Source organism: Trichosurus vulpecula, chromosome 8, assembly GCF_011100635.1.
Source record: "Trichosurus vulpecula isolate mTriVul1 chromosome 8, mTriVul1.pri, whole genome shotgun sequence".
NCBI lineage: Eukaryota > Metazoa > Chordata > Mammalia > Diprotodontia > Phalangeridae > Trichosurus > Trichosurus vulpecula.
The window spans coordinates 256,797,478-256,818,081 of record NC_050580.1 but is presented as its reverse complement, the minus strand read 5'-3'; the positions used below and the strand labels follow the sequence as shown (position 1 = coordinate 256,818,081).

The 20,604-nt window shown below is 42.1% G+C and overlaps 1 protein-coding gene across 4 annotated transcripts in view; it reads right to left on the bottom strand.

Annotated features, from left to right (window-relative positions):
- The window catches only part of FBLN5 (fibulin 5), a 129,742-nt gene that overhangs the window by 44,305 nt on the left and 64,833 nt on the right, over window positions 1–20,604 (bottom strand). For all 4 annotated transcript variants that reach the window (XM_036769492.1, XM_036769493.1, XM_036769490.1 and 1 more), the window contains exons 6-7: window positions 9,457–9,573; window positions 3,020–3,139 (exon numbers count right to left, since the gene is read on the bottom strand). In XM_036769492.1, the coding sequence (XP_036625387.1) occupies window positions 3,020–3,139; window positions 9,457–9,573 (237 nt within the window). The remainder of the gene's footprint in view (window positions 1–3,019; window positions 3,140–9,456; window positions 9,574–20,604) is intronic.

Here is a 20,604-nt window from a genome sequence, read left to right as displayed (position 1 = left end):
AGGTTTCAGCTCAATACAATATAATGAAATACTTCCTGAAAGTGTAATGGCCCAAAAGTGGAAAGGGCTATGTCATAAAGTAGTGAGTTCCCCATCAGGCAGCTAGGTGGTGTAGTGGAAGAAGCACTGGGCATGGAGTCTGAAAGACCTGAGTTCAAATGCAGACTCAGACACTTACTAGCTGTTTGACCCTTGGCAAGTCACTTAACCTCAGCTGTAAACTAGGGATGATAGTACTTAACCTCACAGGGTGGCTGTGATGATTAAATGAGATTTGTAAAGTGCTTAGCACATAGTAGACACTTGATAAAGGCTTGTTGCTTTCTCTCCCATCACTATAGGCAGAAGGTTGGCTAACTCCTTCTTAGAGATGTAGAATGGATTAATGCTTAAGTGTGGATTTGGACTAAACAACTTACAAAGTCCCAGCTAACTGAGAATCTGTGTTCTGCAAAACTGGAAAACCTCAAGCCCCAGCTGAATGCCGGCCTGATGCTGCTACCTTCCTTTATGTCTCTGCCTCAATGGAGGGAGGCAGGGGTAGCCCTCTCTGGGGTCTCTTGGAGCTCCACGAGAAGCAGCACAGCAGCTGTAGCATGGGAGTAAGGAGCAAACATCTCAGATTCCACAATAGGTTTGAATCAAAGGTAGCTACACCAATGTGTGAATTCTTGATGACAGAATGTATGTACTGTATGCGTGCATGCTACTGCATTATTTGTATGCATATATATGATGCATATGTGTATATATGATATGTGTATATATGTATGATGTATGAAGTATATATGTATAGTTGATTATATATGTGTATATGTGTAGGATATATAGTTATATATACACACATGTACATATATACATGCATATTTGTGCATATATGTGTGTATATGTATATATTTGTGTGTGTGTGTATGTGTATCTTTCTTTCTCCGATACAATGCGCACTCCTTGAGAGCAGGGACTGCTCTGGTTTGGGCCCTGTATCCCCAGCCCCAGCAATCTCATCAAGATACAGTAGCTGGCTAAGTGCTTATCGGTTGAGTGATTGAAAATAGGCATGAAAAAGAAATGTTTTAAACTGAACTGCATTGAATTTGTGGCTTTATTAGGGTCAATACTTTCTCCCTTCCAAGTATTAGTAGCTGGTTGTTATGAACAGTGGTCATACCTCATAGAGAGGTAACCACACCTCTGCACACATAGCTAAGCTAGTTCACAAATGGCAAACACACAATGCATCCCTGACACCATACTCAAATCTTTTCCAGCTGGGTAGATGATACACTCTCTCCTGGTATGGCCTTGAGAACCCCAAGAACACTTCTATCATCGTGGGAGAGAGGGGACATCTGAAGATTATGACATGGAGTTGGACCATGAGAAAAGGCCACTCCTTTGTCATAGTATTTGTATTAGCCTCATCCTGCTACAGTATTCACAATCCAGGTTATTCTCCCCAAATTTTCAATAGACTGATGGTTGTTTAACTGTTGGTTCAAAGAAGGGAAAAGGGGAAAAGGGCAGCACACCTCCCCTACATAAGTGCAGATCGTGTCTGGGCAGCAAGAATAAGAATAGCTCCAAAGAAGGTTCAGAGCTCACACTCCGCATCTTTTAGGAGGGTGGTTGTCTCTCCTTTCTCCCTTCTCTTCCTCCACTGGACAAAGTGCTGAAAGCTCAGATTCTGTATAAGCATGTCCTGTGTTGCCCCTTGGGGTGTCTGGTCAATTTTGAATAGGGAACCATATTTCCAAGTCAAACAACAAAAGTAAGAAATGACTATAGGGGTCCTCCCCCTTCCCTTCACCTCCAAGAAGATAACCCTCCGCTCCTCTGGGTCTTTGCCCCTAAAGCTGTTTCTCCTTCTGACTTCATCATTTCTCTCAGGGACACCACAATGTTCCTAGTGTCCCATTTTCAAAAATTTGTTATCACTTTGGACTCTTCCCTCTCCCACCCAATCAGTTAACAACTTCTTTCAATTCTACTTCCACCTCATATTCATCCTTCTGTTTCTATCACTACTGTCACCACGCTAGTAAATGTTCCCTTTACCATCCACCCAGACCATACCTCTCCTTCCCCTGACCTGTCCTTTGTACAATCGTCAGAATAATCCTTCTATGCACGTAACTGGCCATGCCACTGCTCTACTCAAAAAACTTCAGTGACTCCCTATCACCTACTGAGTAATGGTCTTTGATTAGCATTCAAGGACTTCAACAATCTGGCACCATCTCAACTTTCTAGTAATTGTCATTGTCACAGAGGACAGATACTTGCCAATTGGCCACCATGTTTGCTCATTCACTCAACACACATTTATTAAGCTCTACTGAGTACAGACCACTGTTCACTGGACTAGTTACAACATATAATTATAGTACTAAATAAGCAGTGTATTAGGGAATTGGGAGACTAAGTGGTATGTGCTGAGCTACCTTTTGACCCCCAAATATACCCTATCTTCTCATGCCTCCATGACTTTGCCTTGGACTATGCTACTCTTCCTTGTTCCTGAAATGTTCCCCCTTCCCAGCCTCACCTGTTGAAAGCCTGCCCATTTTTAAAGCTGAACTTAAATGCTCAGTGTCTTCCATGAAGCCTTGCATGAACCCCCAGGGTCTTCCTGCAGGGACTTCACAGCACTTTGTTTTGCTCCTCTCTAGTGCATTGATCAAGTTTTATTGTGTAGCATACCTTCCCCAATGTGTAGTAGGTACTTAATGAAGTTTTGTTGAATTAATGAATGAAAGCACAGGGCAGATAATTACCAAGAGCCACATAGTCCTGCCTTCAGATATTTTCTTAGCACTTTTTCTCATCCTCACTTCCAGTCCAACCCCTTCCCCTCACCGACTTGACCTCACATCTGTTTCCTATGTATTTATGGCCTCATTGAGATATGCTAATAAACAGAAGATAAGCCAGAAGGTAGGAGGAAATATCTGTGAAAGAAGCCCATCCTCTCTCTAGTCCCCAGACACTGAATGGGGGTCACCCCTCTGAAGACCATTACCACTGCAGTGGACACCGTCATCTTCCAGTTCATAGCCAGGGTCACAGCGGCAGATGAAAGAGCCAAATGTGTTGACGCAGCTCTGTACACAGGGGTTCTCTGTCAAACATTCATTCACATCTGGGGAGAAAACAAAGCACATTATTTCCTTTTTCACAGCATACTTTCCATGTCAAACTATGCAGACTGATGGAACTGAAAAGGATCATAGAATTTAGAGCAAAAAAGGGCACTACAGACTATCTAGTCCAGAGGTGGGGAACCTGTGGCTTCGAGGCCACATGTGGCCCTCTAAGTCCTCAAGTGTGGCTTGTTGACTGTTACAGAATGAATCTTTTTATTAAGGAGATTTGTTCTATGAAGTTTCAAGTCAATCAAAGGGCCACACTTGAGGACCTAGAGGACCACATGTGGCCTCGAGGCCACAGGTTCCCCACCCTGATCCAACCCTCTTATTTCACAAAGGAAAAAGCGGGTTCAGAGAGGTTTTTAAAAAATCACTTAGCAAAGGTCATACAACTAGTTAGCAGCAAAGCCTGGATTTGAACTTAGGTTTCCTAATCGAGAGCTCTGACCACAGCTCGCTGCCTTTCACAACTATGATCTGGTTGCAAACTATAAATCCTTACAAAAATGAAAAGAGTATATGGGGTACACAGTAGGTCCTTGTTAAAAAATAAATAAAAATAAAAAGGTAGGGATCCCAGCTCTATACCATCCTTAGCTTAAGTCCCAGCGCCACCACAAATTCTCTGTGTAACTTCGGGTAAGTTATTTCATCTTTCTGAGACTCAGTTTCTTTTTCTGACAAGGCAAGAGTTAAACTAAATCACCAAGAGGCAGCAGGACCCAGTAGATAGGACACTGGATTTGCAGTCAGCATTTATTAAGTGCCCCTTATGTGCCAGGCACTGTGATAAGCCCTGGGGAGACAATTAATAAGAAGAAAGTCCCTGCCCTCAAAGAGTTTACAATCTAAAGGGACAGACAACACACAAAAGGAGTCAAGAAAGTGAGCCTGGGGTGGCAAGATGGGGCACGAGGGGGTACTCAATGCAGGGGCATCTTTTTCTGTTGAAACCAGGTAGGGCAGCAGATGTGAAGTAGAGTGAGCTGAGTCCAGTTTCTGCCCTCTACAAAGGAGGCCTTTGGGAGGAATTTGGTACTCCACCCCCCCCCTCCAGTCCTCCAGTTAGGGGGGAGAGAAGGTTGAAGGAGGTGGTGTGAGTCAAGACTTGAGTTAGCCCCGTGGTTGTTTTGTTGAGTCATTTTCAGTCATGTCTGACTCTCTGTGACCCCTTTTTAGGTTTTCCTTGGCAGAGATACGGGAGTAGTTTGCCATTTCCTCCTCCAGCTCATTTTACAGATAAGGAAACTGAGGCAAACAGGGTTAAATGACTTGCGCAGGGTCATAGAAATAGTAAGTGTCTGAAGTTGAATTTGAACTCAGGTCTTCCTGGCACTCTTCCTGGCACTCTATCCACTGAGAGTTTAGAAATGATGAGATTTTCCTGGGAGGGACATCTTGATCCAAGGAATTGAAACCAGGCAGGGCAGCAAATGCAAAATAGAGTATCACATCTAGCATCCAGGTGGTGAGTGGATAGAGTGCCAGATTTGTAATACAAGTCTGTAATCTGGATTTGTAATACAAAATTTGTAATTTGTAATACACCTGCTTCCCAGGATAAGTCACTTAAGCTCTGTTCTGCCTCAGTTTCCTCCTCTGTAAAATGGGGATAATGACAGCACCTGCTCCTCAGGGCTGCTGCAAGGATGTGTAAAGCTTTTTGCAGAACCTGCTCTATAAATGCTAGCTATTATCATTATATCTCTTACTAGCTATGTGACCTTGGGTAAGTCATTTGCTATCTTTATGCCTCCGGAGGCTAGTCTGACATGACCTCTCAGGTTCCTCCCAGTTTTAAATCTTGAGCCTGTGATGCTATCATACCTTTCCAATCCATCAACCAAAGGTTCTTTTTCTTTGGTACCAGCTAGGATTAGACTTTCTCACCCAACAAGCCAGGAAAATTTCCATGGTGCCAGGCTGCTGGGTAGAGACTGAGGCTGAGTAGGAGTTCTGGAGACTGGGGATGTCCTAATGGGAGTCCCATAGGGGCAGAGAGTGAGGAGTCCTGGGTCTAGGATGGCGAGGGAGAAGGCCCCTCCAGCTGTTCCCATTCTAGAAAAATGAGATAGACAAACAGCCCCCAGGAAAATACTCCAATGGCCTTTTGGTTCCCCTGATGTGGTCCACAATACTGCTTAGAATCCTAACCCTGGCTCTGTCACAAACGAACCGTGTGACTTCGGGCAGGTCACAAACCTGTCTTGGACCTACCTCACTCACAGGCTGTTGTGAAGGTCCAGTGAGATAACAGACATGAGAGTGCTCTGAATAGCCTAAAGTGTTCTCTAACACAAAGTCTCATTATTACCAATCCTGGCAGTGCGTACAAGATACAGCTGTTATCTGCAGGCACTGCTGATTAAAAAAATGTTCCCATAGTACAAGTCTGTGAATTCACGTGTCTAAAGCCACCTCCGATACACACTACTTTCCCCTTAAGAATAGTTGGCCCTCTAAGTTGGTATGTTTGTTTGGAGGACATAGACATAATCAGGCTCTGAATCCGCATACAATTCTTCATCACACGGCTATCCGGGTTGGCAAAGAGGAGGCTGACCTGACCTGGTACCAAACACCCTGAGCTGGCAATAGAGTCCTGTACTCTGGGAAACAGGTCCTGCTGGCTGTGAGACATTCACTGTGCTAGCTTCCCAATTACTATACTGGTGGTGGTTGTTGTTCAGTCGTTTCGGTCGGTCTCGTCTGACTCTTTGTGACCCCATTTGGGATTTTCTTGGCAAAGACGCTGGAGTGGTTTGCCATTCTCTTCTCCAGTTCATTTTACAGGTGAGGAAACTGAGGCAAACAGGATTAAGTGACTTGCCCAGTAAGTGTCTGAAGCCAGATTTGAACTCAGGAAGATGAGTCTTCCTGACTCCAGGCCTGGCACTGTATCCGTTGTGCCACTTAGCCATCCTACTACACTTCCTTACCAGCTTCCTTATTTTGCCATACCTAAAGGAGCCAGGAACTGTCTGCCCCCTTCACTGAGGCAAAGGGTGCTTAGACCTCTGCCTCTTCTTCTTTGGCTCCTCCAAAGGAAAAGTTCAGCCTGCGGCTCTTAAGTCAAGACCTAGATTTGAGTCTTGATTCCACCACTTATTAGTTATTGGACAAAACACTTTCCATCTCTGGGACTCAGTTTCTTCATCTGTAAAATTAGGGTTCTAGACCAGATAAAGGAATCTTAACTTAGAGTCTGTGAACTATTAAAAAATATTTTAATAACTATTTCAACATAATCAGTTTCTTTTATAATCACATATATTTTATTTCATGCATTTAAAAAACATTGTTCTGAGAAAGAGTCTTCTACAGTTTCATGAGACTACCAAAGGGGTCAGTGACATAAAAATGGTTAAGAACCCCTGGAACAGATGATCTGAAAGGTCCTTGCCAACTCTAACAGTCTAAGACCTATACTGGCAATAGGAACATAATAGAAATTTCTCAGAATCATTTGCAGGCACTGCCTTGGAGGGGTGACTTAACAGGGAACATGGGATCAAACTCTTTCATTCTGATGCCTTCCTGTTTACCCAACGATGTAGATATGATCCAAGTGATTGAGTCATAATATCCTTCATCTAACATAGCCCAGCCAGATCCAAAGCTTGCAGGCCAGACCACTAATGGTGTAATGAGGAAACTGTCCCTGTGAAGTCTGGTGACAGCCTCTAGACAAAGACCTCATTCTGTGTCTGCCGCACTGGCTGTCTGGGAACGTGCCAAGGCCCAGGACCCCCCACAGGACTTGCCCTAATTCCTAAGGTCTGAAGGTCATGTTGACTTCCTGAGTAAAAGAAAAGATCAGATGGGAACTGTGCTGGCCAGTGGTGGTATTTGTTTTTCTGACTTATCAGCATTTGAATTGATTATGTGAAAACCAGACTGTACTTTTGTTTCATTATGCTTTTGTTGAGACTTGGGTGGAAAGGGAAATTATGCAGTAACTTCTGTTCTGAGTTTCATGCTCTGTAGCCCCAGGTTTGGTGGGAAGGTTACAGACAAAGACATAAAAACTGCCCAAATGGTCCCTGCATGAAAGGAAAACAACCCACCCCTGCCACTGTGGAGGCCATGAAGGCTTCATCCTGCTCTTAGACTGGAATAACTCACATTTCTATCACATGTGAACATTTACAAAGCCCTTTCCTCCCAAAAACCCTATGAGATAAATGGTACAGATGTCAATTCAATTTTATCCATGAGTCTGAAAGAGGTGAACCAACCTTCCCAAAGGTCATATAGTTTGGACTCAAAAGAGCCGGGATCCGAATAAACTCTGCTAGTCTTTCCTACGCCAACAGACCCAGGAAGTCAACTCTAAAGGAGGGGCAGCTGAGTTCATAGCATCGCAGATTTAGAACTGGAAGGGACCTTCAAATAACTCAGTTCAACCCCCTAGTTTTACACATGAGGAGACAGAGGCTCAGAGAGATTGAGAGATTTGCTCGGGGTCTAAGGAAGGATTTTAATGCAGGCAGGTCTTCCTAATGCCAGGCCCAGGGATCTACTCACACTGACTCAAAAAGTAGCAGCAGCTCTAGACAGATGAAGAAAAATGAAGCTAGATAGTAATTAGCCCACCATGTATAAAAATGGCAGATCGTTCTCCTGATCCTGGCAATTGATGAAATGGTCCACAGACAGCCAGGAAACAGGCCTCTGGGTCCATGAAGCGGGAGTGTAGCATATTCACTAAGTGGGTTCACAGAGTTAGGAGGATGACCCACCAATGACAAGAATGAGGATTATAACAGGAGAATAAGTGAGGTTAGAAAGTGGTGGGATTGTCTGGAAACTGAGGAAATCTGAGTCAATACCAGTGGATTGTGGGCGTGTTGGGTACAGATCCGTGACAGTTTATAGGTACGTTCAGGGATGTATCCTTGGGGATTTTGTGAGTGGCTCTGGGTGCAGATCTCCCCAGGGATTTTGGTGTGCATGGGGTGAGTAAGAACCACAACACAGGCCAGCAATGATCAGCCTCAGGCTTGGACACAAGCCAGCGAAACAGGTTTTGAGTCATCCCCATTCTGTACGAGTGAACTCAGAGCCCCAACACCAGAGTGTTTGAATAATAGCAATGTTATTAAGGTGCCCATTAGCACCGGTATCGGTTCTGTTCCTCAAGAAACACTGTAGTACATTAAGGATTTGTTCTGTAAGGACCTAGAAGACCACATGTGGCCTTGAGGCTGCAGGTTCCCCACCCCTGAACTAACCTGTTCCCCAGTTTGGCAAGAGAGACCTGTAAACCTGAGCCAATATACCGAGGCATATTTGTTTACTGGGTACATATATGGAGAACAAAATACCTAATGTACAGTTGAACTTTACATGAAATCATTTTTGATTTTGCCAGTCAGCATGGCATATTGAATTAGAGTAGGCCTTGGCACCAGGAAGAGCCGGGTTTAAGTTCCGCTTCTGTACATACTGGCTCTGTTACCCTGGGCCAGTCATTTAACTTCCAATATTCTTGGTCAGGGCTTCTTAAACTTTTTCTATGTGCAACCCCTTTTTGGTTTTGGTAGCATTAATTGGCCATCGTGTGGCCTGAGGGCATGCACAGTGCAAAGTGCGCATGCTGTGTGTTCAGAACCTAGGCCTCAGTGAAGTTGTGCGATGCAACACAGTCAAGCGCTGCCAGAAACACCTTGGATTCATTACGCATTTGATTTTTAATTGATTTTTGGTCATCGCACCTTCAGAAACTTTTTACTGTTGCCAAATTTTCTGCAGATCCATATAGGATTATGACGCAGTTTAAGAAGTGCTGTTATAGACAACTCTCTAGGACTACAAGCTCTGCGGCAGTCGTAGAGAGAGATTCTTCACCCAAGAGTTTCCTGTATCAATGTCATCATAAGTATAGTCCCTATCTCTTCGAGAAACAAAGAAATGAACCATAGGTAAGGAAGGGCTTTCTGAGAAGTTGGATCTGGGCTCTTGAATTTGATCATTGACATAGCTCCCAATGAGCCAAGAGAGCAAACAAGGCAACTTTCAAGCCCAAGACACCAAATACAGCTGTGTCTGAGAAACCTAGGCTTTGTACAGACAGCTGGCTGGAGTTCTTCCCACAGCAGCCCTCAGGAGGGTTTACATAGTTGCCTTAGTCACACAACCTAAGATCAATACTTGGGTTTCTGGAAGTATTCAGGATGAGCAATGAAGAATAGGAATATTCTGTTAGAGTTTCCAGCATGTCTAAAAAGTTCATGCTCTGAATGTAAATTTAAAATAGAAATATAATTTAGGTTTCAATTTTTGAAAGCTATTACCCAATGAGAAATACCTTGGCAAGATCTTCCATCCTCATTGAGGGTAAAACCTGGGTTGCACGTGCAGGAATAAGAGCCAGGGACATTGGCACATAGCTGCTGACAGTAGCCATAACGACACTCATCTATGTCTGAAAATAGAAAAGAAAGAAAAACAAGTCAGATTGCTCTTTTCTCTTCATCTCCATTCCCATCTCCATCTCCCTCCTCATCCCCATCATCTGTATTCCCTTCTTCCCATCAGGATCACCCTCACTAACATGGTTGTCTCAACCATGACTATCACCTCACCACCACTGCCCTCATGGTAGAATGGAAGAGTCTAAGCTTAAGAGTCTTAGCCCAAGAGTCAAGGGACTTGATTTGGAGGTCCAGCTTTGTCATCAACATACTCCACATGTGACCTTGGACAAGTCATTTATTTGTATGTATGGTTTTTTTTAGGTCCCTCATCTATTAAATGAGAAGGTTAGATTAAATGATCTCTAGTTTGTCTATCATCATCCTAATGTCTATGACACTTTTATGGCTGCAATAGAAAGCCCCTGCCCTAAACAAATGAGTTCCATGGACAAGGCTAAGAAAGATCACATAAAAATTACTAAGAACACATACAACACATAGAAGTAACCCCTATATAATAATAATGATACACTATAAGCATACAACAACACCACAAGTGCCATTTTAAACAACCCCCCAGTAATAATGCAATGACACACTGTAATATCTCAAGACACTTATTACCTTGTTTCTATGGAACTAACTGTTCCCAGTAACATTATTTCATCTAATATGTTTTTGTGTAAAAACATCAGGTGGCCAAGCATCATTCTCCAATGGACAAATGGTCAAAGGACAGAAACAGTTTTCAAAAGAAAAAATTCAAATGATTAACAACAACATGAAATATTAATTCAAATCATTGATGACAAGGAAAAATCCAAATAACTCAGGTTTTATTTTATATTCCTCAAATTGGCAATATCTATGTCTGAGGGGCTGGGAAGACAGAATATATAGTTGGTGGAGCTGTCAGTTGGTTGAACAATTCTGAAAAGTAATTTGAAAGTATTTTTTAAATGACTAAAATGTCAATATTCTTTTGCTCAACAATCCTTCTAGGCATTTGCTCCAATGAAGCCAAAGGCAAGAAGAAAAGAGCTCATATACATAGGAATGCATTGGTTAATGTTTAATAACTGGTTCGGGGTGGGGGGGGGGTGTGGAATGTAAACATGACACATTTTAAGTTTAATTGGTGTCATTAACATTTTCTCTATCACTTTAAGTCTAGACAAACAACAAAACAATAAATCAAATGTGGCTTGCTGATTTCTGAGGTAAATAAATGCTCACACCGAAAATTTAACACTCACTTTCATGAGGGGCAGTATGAGCTCACTCAGGCATGCCACTGAATATACACTGACATGTTCATAGCGGCACTTTTTGTGAGAGCAAAAAACTGAAAACAAATTATGATAGATGAATTGAACAAAATATTACTGCACTATAAGACACGATGACTACAAAAAATTCAAAAAAGGAATAGAAAGACATGAACTAACGTAGACTGAAACATGCAGGAAAACAACACGCAATAACTATGAGAGAAAATACAGGAAAATGCTCTTCCATCCCTTATTTAAATAAAGACTTGGGGGACTACGGACATGGAACATCCATATGATATGAGCATCATACTTGGTTTATGTGTCAGTTTTGTTTAGCTGATGATTCTGTCTTTTGTTTTATTCTGAGTTACAAAAGATAGTTCAGTGGGGAAGAACATATGTTTAGAAATGAAAGTGATATGAAAGCAAAAGCTATGAATAAAAAATTTTTAAAGAAGCTTTTGGTGAAATCTGCCTATGCACCACGTCTAGTACAATGGTATCAGCCCTTAATTATCAACCCTAATGAAAAGAAGCAGTTGTTTGAGCAGTCTATAAAAAGCAGTCATTCCAAGAAAAAGACATCAATGCCCATCTACACTTTATTGATTAGTCATTTCAGTCTGTCTGACTCTTCATGACCCCATTTGGGTTTTCTTGGCAAAGATATTGGAATGGTTTGCCATTTCCTTCTCCAGCTCATTTTACAGATGAGGAAGCTGAGGCAGAGTTCAGAGACTTGCCCTAGGGTAACATTATTAGTAAATGTCTGAGATCATATTTGAACTCCAGGCCCAGTGACTTATCTACTGTGAGACATCACTGCCCTTAACTGATATGATGAAGGTGAAGAGGGTGGTCCAAGCACCCATACTGTTGTGTGTGTGTGAATATCCAAACAGTGCAAAGTGGGGAAAACACACCACAGTGATAATTCAAAGAAGCAGATTGTATCAGTCATTTCTCTGACACTTCTGCTGCTATGCCTCCTGATCTCTTCACCCACCTCCCAATCTTGAAAGCTCCTGCTGGCCCCCAGCCTCCTATTTCTGCCTCAATCAGCTCTTGGCTTTGGTATTCCCATGAAAACTTTATTCTTGACCTGACCTAGCCTTTAGTTTTTACTCTAGCATTGGATTCATTTCTCCAAAAAGCGGATCCACCTTGGTCTGGTGATTAATTATCTACCTACCAGGGGCCTATCTATATATGTTAGCTCCCTTCTGGGGACTCAATAACAAACTTCTTTGGGATAAGAATTGTATCTCATGCTTCACCTCTACCCCAGGAGTAATCAATCCAACACTAAACACATAGACAGGAAAAAAAATTTCAATAAATTTGATTTAAATAGACAGCTGCAGAGGCTGTCCCTCATTCCTCGAATTCACCCCCTTCTTCATTTACACTTCTTAGAATCCCTAAGTTCCTTCAATACTCAACTTAAATGCCTCCCCCACAGGAAACTTTTTCTGAGCCACCCAATCCCTACTCCAGCTGTTATTGCCTTCTCTTGAAAAATTACCTTATATTTCTTTTTAATTTTTTTGTATAGTCATATGTGTCTGTATTGTTTGCCTTGTAATAATATGAGCTACCTGAGGACAAGGACTAGTTCATTTTTCCATCCCGTCTTCCCATTTCCAGTGGGTGTTTAATCAATGCTTGTTGACTGATCTAATGACTTGCATATGCTTTGCTAGTCTTCACTGATGTCCCATTCCGAAACCTTATTATTGCATGAAAGGGACGTTGGGTTCTCCCCCAAGGCTAACTGAGATAGGAAGGCCTGGAGTCTAAGCTCAGTAATAGATGGGTACGAATGTTGCCTGAGTAGCAGCCTAGACAGCTACTAGCAATCATAGAACCTTTTTACCAAGTTCACCAAAGTATGATGACTTGGTTTTTTTTAGGCCATCTCAACTCTCAAAACCTCTCTGCCGATTAGAGAGTGGCTGGGATCTGAGCAGGGAATATACCCAGGGACAAAATTAACGACTCTTGAACATTGAAATATGCTTTGCCATGACTTATTTATGAGGTAGATAAGTGACACAATGGATGGAGCACTGACCTGGAGTCAGGAAGGCCCAAATTCAAATGCTGCCTCAGATACTTACCATCTGTAGAACCCTGAAAGTCACCTGACCTTTCTAACCCTCCGTTTCTGTATCTTTAAAATGGGGAAAACTACATCTACTTCATTGCATCTACTTCACGAGTTTACTGTCAAGGTCAAGTGAGATAATGTATGTAAATTACCTGGCAAACCTTAGAAGGTTATATAAATGTGGCTATTCTTGTTGAAATTAGAGTTGTGCCTTCTACGTAGTAATAGCTGAACAAATACTGAATGAATGAATGCATCAATGGATAAATCAATGAATGGATCGGTTAATTAATTTATTTATATCACCTAAGTAGATGCCTAAAGCCAATAATGAGTTGTGGCTTGTGGTAATGTCCTGGGACAGAGGTGGGGGAAATAAGCCTGAGCTTAAAGACTGACCACTGGCAAGATCCAAGGCAGATTATGCACATTCAGACAAGAGAGTCGATTTCCCAACTGCCAAGAATTCGAGACCTTGATACCAAGGAACCAGTTCTTTTCAACTTTTTATTCTGGCTGGTACCTGGCAAAACTATAATCTTGCAGTTTAATTCAATTTAACAAGCACTTATTAAGTGCCTGCTATGTGCCAGGCATTGTGCCAGATGGTTAAGCAACTCTGATGCCCTGGTTTCAAAGAACCGTATTTATTAGGCAAATAACAAAGAGCTCTCACATCAGATACTGATGTAAGACCATTCTTTTTTGGTCTAGCCCTTTGCCTAACGGGTAAGTTATGGACTTTGGAGCAGCCAAGGAAACATATAAAGCAATGGTCACAGCTTTTTGCTGGCTGAACTGTAAAAATGTTGCTAATTTTATTCTCCCTAAAATTCTCCCTTCTGATTCCAAAGAATGTCTTTAAATAAATATGAGTGTCTAAATATATAATGTGTATCTATGCATATGTGTATATAACTGTCATGGGAGGGGATGAATTAGTCTAAAACAGGAAAGGAATCCCTAGCATAGTTCCAATGGACTCCTGGCCAAGGTCATTAAGGATGAATGTATTCAGCTGTCAAGAACAAAAGATTGGTTTAGGAGAAGTGTCGGGTAACAACTCTACTGGGAGACATGTGAATCCAATCAACACCAAGATGTGAAGGCAAAGGATGGAGTCACTCCTTGAGCCAGAAGAGACAATAAACACTTGATAAATACAACTCTTCTCTCTGTCTGTACTGTCCCTAGGGAGACATCTGCCTTTTGAGGTACGGAAGACTTGTAAATCAGTGTTCAGTCATTAATGTATACACGTACCCATCTGTTTAGACATAATGTATCAGTGGGCTGGTAGGGACCAGCCAATTTTTTTTAAGAGTAGGAATCTGAATGGCTGACACTTTCATTCTTCTCCCACTTCTTATAATGTCCCTGGACAGCTTGTCCCAGAGGAGTGATTCCTCGAGTATATCACTGTGAGATTTTGGAAAGCTTGTCCCAAATGCTGTTAGAGCTGCCCCCCAACCCTGCCCCCACATAACCTCACACATCAAACCCATCTTCTGGTGGCAGATTCTTATCACCATTACTCAGAGGAAAAGAAAGTTTTTGGTGGGGTTTTTTTAAAGATGACTGTCAATGGGAGCAGTGCTAGATTGCACTCTGATTAATTGTAACCATACTAACAAATCTCAGTTCTGGAGAAGAGTCGATAAAACGCACCTTCCTGTCATTAGAGAGATGGAAGAATATGATCAGTCAGTCAGTGAGTCAACAACCATATATTAAGTGCATACTATGAACCAGCCACTGTGTTAAGCAAGGAGGAATACAGAGAAAAGTGGGGAGGAGGGGAGTCCCTGCCCTAAGAAGCTTACATTCTAATGGGGAAGAAAATTTGAAATAACTATATATATAAAATATACACATATACATATGCATATATATATAAGGTCTATGCAGATTATATGGAAAGCAATCTGAGAAGCCAAGGCATTAGCAGCTGAACCAGGAAGGGCCTTCTATAGTAGGTGGTACATGAACTGAGTTTTGAAGGAAGATGGAAAAGTAAGGAGGCAAAGGCGAGGGGGTAGAGCATCCCACATGTGGGGTTCAGACAATGCAAAGGCCTAGCGATGTGACGTGGAGTGTCACTTTCAAGAAATGGTACGCATACACTGTGAGGCATCAAACCACAGAATCTCAGAACTGCAAAAGGCCTCAGACACCATCTAGTCCACCCCATCTCTGAACAAGAATGCTTTCTGTAATATCCCCAACTAGTAGCTAGGAATTCCAGAAGGGCGAGGTGAGGAGGAAGGGCATTTCAGTCATGGAGGACAGTCTGTCACAAGGAATGGAGATAGAATGAAATGTCATGTATGAGGAAGGAAAGAAGGAAACAAGCATTTATTAAGCATCTACTGTGTGCTGGGCACTGTGCTAAGTGCTTTATAAATATTATCTCATTTAATCCCCACAACAACTCTGAGAGGTAGGTGCTACTATCATCCCCATTCCACAGTTGGGGAAACTGAGGTAGTGATTTGCCCAGGGAGGCACAGCTAGTAAGTATTCAAACTTGGGCCTTTTCAACTCCAAGTCCAGAACACTCTTTACATGCCACTCAGCTGCCTTTAGGCAAGAAGGACCAGAAAGTGGAATGATGTATAATAAGACGAGAAGGGTGGACTGAAACAGACTAAATGCCCAACAGTGGCATTTGTATATTATTCTAAAAGCAATAGGGAGCCACGGGTGCTTCTTGAGGTGAGGAGTGATGTAATCAAATGAGCATTTTAAGAACATCAGCTTGGCAATTGTGTACAGAATGGGTTAGAGAGGCAGGGTGCTGGATTCAGGGAGACCACTTAGGAAGTTACTGCAGCGGTCCTTGAGAAGAGTTATGAGAAATGGTGAGCAGAGAAGAGTTCAGATGTCAAGAATGTTGGTGAGTAAAGAAGATTTGCAAACTGTGATTGGGAATAGAAGACGAGAATGAAGAGGGAAAATTAGATATGGAAGGTAAGTGAGAATGGAGAATAGAGGCTGACTCCTAGGTTGTGAACCTGGGTGATTGGAAGGCTGCTGGTAACCTCAACACAAACTGGGAAGTTAGGAGGAGGGGTGGATTTAGGTGGAAAGATAATGAAGTCTAGTTTGGACAGGTTGAATCTAAGATGCCTCTGGGACACCCAGGTGGAGATGTCTGGCAAGTAGTTGGAGATGCAGGAATAGCTCTCAAGACAGAAGTGAAGATGGCATGCATGGATCGGGAAATTATGTCCACGGAGGTCATGGCTGAGTTCACAGGAATCAAAGAGAGCGAATATAGAAAGTGAAGGGGAAAAGCCCAGGATAAATCCTTGGGGCATACCCATGCATAGGGAGTGGAGTAAAGATGATGATCTTGCAAAGGAGGCTGAGAAGGAACTGTCAGAGAGAGAGGCTGAGAGAACCCTGACCAAAAATTTAGGGAGGAAAAAGTTTCTGCGGGTGGATAGTTAACAATATCAAACATTGCTGAGAAGTCAAAAAGGAGGAGGAGAAATAAAAAGCCGTTGAATTTAGCAATAAAGAAGTCATCGATGATCTTGGAGAGTTAAGTTTTGGTCAAATTGTGGAATCAGCAGACAAGACGCAAGCAGGAGAGAAGCAAGTGGGTGGTGAGAAAGTGGAAGCAACAAGTGTAGACAGCTTTCTTCCCCCTGTGAAAGAGAAGAAAAATATAGTATGACAACTTGAGAGGGTGGTAGAATCCAATAAAGATTCTTAAAGGAAGAGAGAAATCTCAGCACGTTTGTAGTCAATAAAGAAAGAACCAAGTAATAAGGAGAGAATAGGGATAGGGATTGGACCTGTGATTTCATTGATTAAAAGGAACTCTCATATGAGGAAACTCCCTCTACCAATGCAGGTCAGCTCTTTCTCTGCAACTTACAGCCTTGGAGAATTGCCTAGAATACTGAGAAGGTATAATGATGTAGGATAGGCCTAGAAAGGTAAACCGGAGCCAGGTTATAAAGGGCCACAGAGGTCACACAGCTGATAAGTGGCAGTGGTGAATTTGAACCCAACTCCTCCCTGCTCCTGGGCCAGCTCTGTATACACTATGTCTAGTACTACTCAAAGAATAAAGAGAAGTCAAAAAATAGGGAGAAGGGGGATAATTGAATGTGCAAGACCCTAGAGGAGACAAGTGGAAAATGTACTCCTTCCTCCACCTTTCTGAATCCTTTTCTTCCTTCAAGAGTAAGCTCAGATGTCATGATCTCTAAAGTACTTTTCATTAACACTTAAGCTAAGAATTCTCTCTCTCTTCTCATATTTTCCTAGAGTAGTTTGTCTGGACTTCTCTTCTATGTCCGTCACACACTACCTTGTAGTATACTTATCTTTACACATGTTGCATTCTGCCTTCCACATCCCCAGTCACTAGAATATAAACGTGCGTGTTATCATTTATCTTTGCACCGACTACAGTGCTTTGCACATAGTAGGCACTTAATAAATATTTGTTGTAGTACATTTCACTGAATTAATTTTAACCCACACTTGTGAGATGGTGCCACCTGCTGGAATAAGTATGCCAGGCAGGGCTGTGTCATCCAGCAAGGAAGATCACAGTGGGGCAGAAATTAAGTGGAAGCAACTTTTGTTGCTATTGGTTAGTAATGCTGATACTTCCCTTCCCCAGCTTCCAACTCAATCCTTGGGTAGTTGAGTTAATAGCTGAATAAACACATAGAAAGCATGGTTATCAAATATATAAATCACATACATCAGGAAGAGATAGTTAACACTGGATGACAGAATAGAAAAGTGGGTCAAATCTAATAAAATTAGATTTAAAGAAATAAATGTAAATTCCAGACTTAGATTCAAAAAATCAACAGCACAAGGACAGGACAGAGAAAGTATATTTAGAAAACAGGACATTCAAAAATGAAGTGGGAGATTTACTTGACTGCTTGCCATGGCCAAAAGAGTCAATGCAATCTTGAGCCACATTAATAAAAACATGTAAAAGGTGAGAACTCATAGTCCTGCCATACTCTATTCTAGTCAAACCACACCTGGAGTACTATGTTCAGTCCTGAGCACCACATCATAGGAAGAACATTGAAAAGCTTCAAGCCAAGCAGAGGATGGAATTTTAAAATTATAAATTGATCAGTTAAAGAAAATGGGGGGTTTTATTTAGCCTGTAGTAGGTAAACATGGGGTGGGGGTTGGGAAGACATGACAGCTGTCTTCAAACATAGGGTGTCCCAAAAGTCTAAGCTGTTTATAGCTGCACTAAGATTTTTGGGACACTCTGTATTCAGAGTTGTTGAAGAAATTTGTTCTTCTCAGTCCCAGAAAACAGAACCAAGAAAAGGAAGCTGTGAAGAAGATTCCAGAAAGTTCTTCTTCCTTCCTCAATGAGCTTAGTGCCAGTTCACAATTCCTGCCCTCACGCTAGGAGGCACCAGTCTATCGAACTGATCTTTACAAAGTGCAAGTCCAACACTTTCCCACCCCCCTCACCCTCGCCCTCTCCCCATTTAATAAACTCTGCTGGTTCCCTATGATTTCTAGAATCAAATATGGAATCTTCTGGGTGGCTTTGAAAGCCTCTGATAATCCACCACTCTTCTTACATCTTACTCCCCTCTATATACTCTGGGATGCAGTGACACCGGATTCTATGTTTCCTTGCAGAGATTCCATGGGTTTTGTTTTGTTTTTTCCTGTGATTTTCATTGTTACCCATGCTTAGAATATTTTCCCTCCTTGGCTTCATCTCCTTGCCTCTCTGACTTACTTCAAGTCCCTGATAAAATCCTATCTTTCTACAATTAGCCTTTCCTAATGTCCCTGAATGTCAATGTCTTCCTTCTGTTGATCGTATCTCATCTCCACTTTATCTTGTATATATCTTGTTTTCATGTTGTCTCCTCCATGTAAATACTCTGAGAGCAGAAAATGTTTTTGCCTTTCTTTGTATCCCTGGCACTTAGCATAGTTGTTATTCAGTTATGTCTGACTCTTCGTGAGCCCCTTTGGGGTTTTCTTGGCATAGATACTAGAGTGATTTGCCATTTCCTTCTCTAGCTCATTTTACAGATAAGGAAACTGAGGCAAACAGGGCTAAGCAACTTTCCTAGAGTTACATAGCTAGGAAGTGTCTGAGGCCAGATTTGAACTTCCTGACTCCAGGCTTAGCACTCTATCCACTGTGCTATCCAGGGTCTTGCCCTTTGCCTAGCACTAGCAAATCCTCAGGACTGTTTTCAACGAAACCCAGCAGGTAAAAAGCTTTTCATTAAAGACACAGCTTGGTATAATAGAACAAACCCTAGAGTTGGAGCCATACAAACTGAGTACAAGTCCCAACATCCCAACTTACTAGATATGTGACTTGGTGCAAGGGACTTTACCTCTCTATTATCTGCAAAATGGGAACCATAATACTGGCACAATCAATTCTATAGGGCTATTGTGAAGAATCTTGAAGAATTCTATTAATGTGAGTTGTCATCATCACCCTCATCACTTTTATTAAGCAATAAAACAGACAGCTCCTGACCAAGAATTTCTCCCTTTTCTTTTTCACTGTGTACGTTTACTTGCAGTTTCTGTCTCTGTTGGTCTGTCTCTGTCTCCCTCTCTCTTTATCTCTCTCATGCATATACATGCACATATAAGTCACTCAGCCCCCTGACTTACAAATATAGCATGTATATCTGATGGAAAATAAAAGTCCAGAACTGATTCTAGGTGCATCAGACAGGATCGAAGTGAGCTCATGTGCCTAGCCTTCAGCACAATACTTGCATGAGAGGGAAGACTGGGAAACAGAAATGGAATGAGTCCAAGGATGAATGGGCAGGGAATCCCATTCTCAATCCAGCCTGGGCTGTATGACAGGAAAGTCCAAGCATGGGAAGGAGGGGGAGGGGTGTGGCAAAAAGCCTGTGCTAGAAAACAGAAGAGGAAGATAAAGGCAGCTCCTCAAAATGGAAATTGAAGGGCCCTTCCTCTGGAATTTTGTGGTGGGTTTTTGTTTCTTTTTTTTTTTAATTTTTAGGGCTAATAAGGACCACTTTGGAATTCAGTTGGGCATATTAGCTAAGACCCAGGAAGACAGCCTAGAGAGAAGAGCCCATAGTATGAGAATTCCTGAAGGAAAGGTATCTTTGAGGGTATATATTATCTATTACTGGTTACTTAGCATAAAAGTAAATTCTTCTAAAGGTTCCTTTAGCAAGTTGCTATTCCCTTGGAAGAAAAAAAAACACCATAGCTGAAGATGGCAAAACCCAGCAATTTTCTTGACCCCTGAGCACTCTTTTTATCATTCCCCTATCCTATTTGATTTACTTCCCATGAAACAGACAAAGTTCAGAGTCTAGGTGAAGTGGATTATCTGGGGTACTAAGCTATTCATGCTCAAAGCGGGGGCACCAAATTTTGTGATAATGAATGGGGGTGATAAAAATGCCTATTATGTCTCACATCATCATATACTGACACATGTGCCCCAGTTTGGTATAAGTATAAATTCAAACCTGACTCAAGATCTTAGACAGTGTAGAACAGTGGTGGGATTCAGCTGGTTCACACCAGTTGAGCAGAACTGGTACCTAATTTTAGGTTCAGTTTGGCGAACCGGTTGTTAGTGGGAGCAGGACCCGCACCCAGCACGTCAGCGGCAGTGCTGCCTC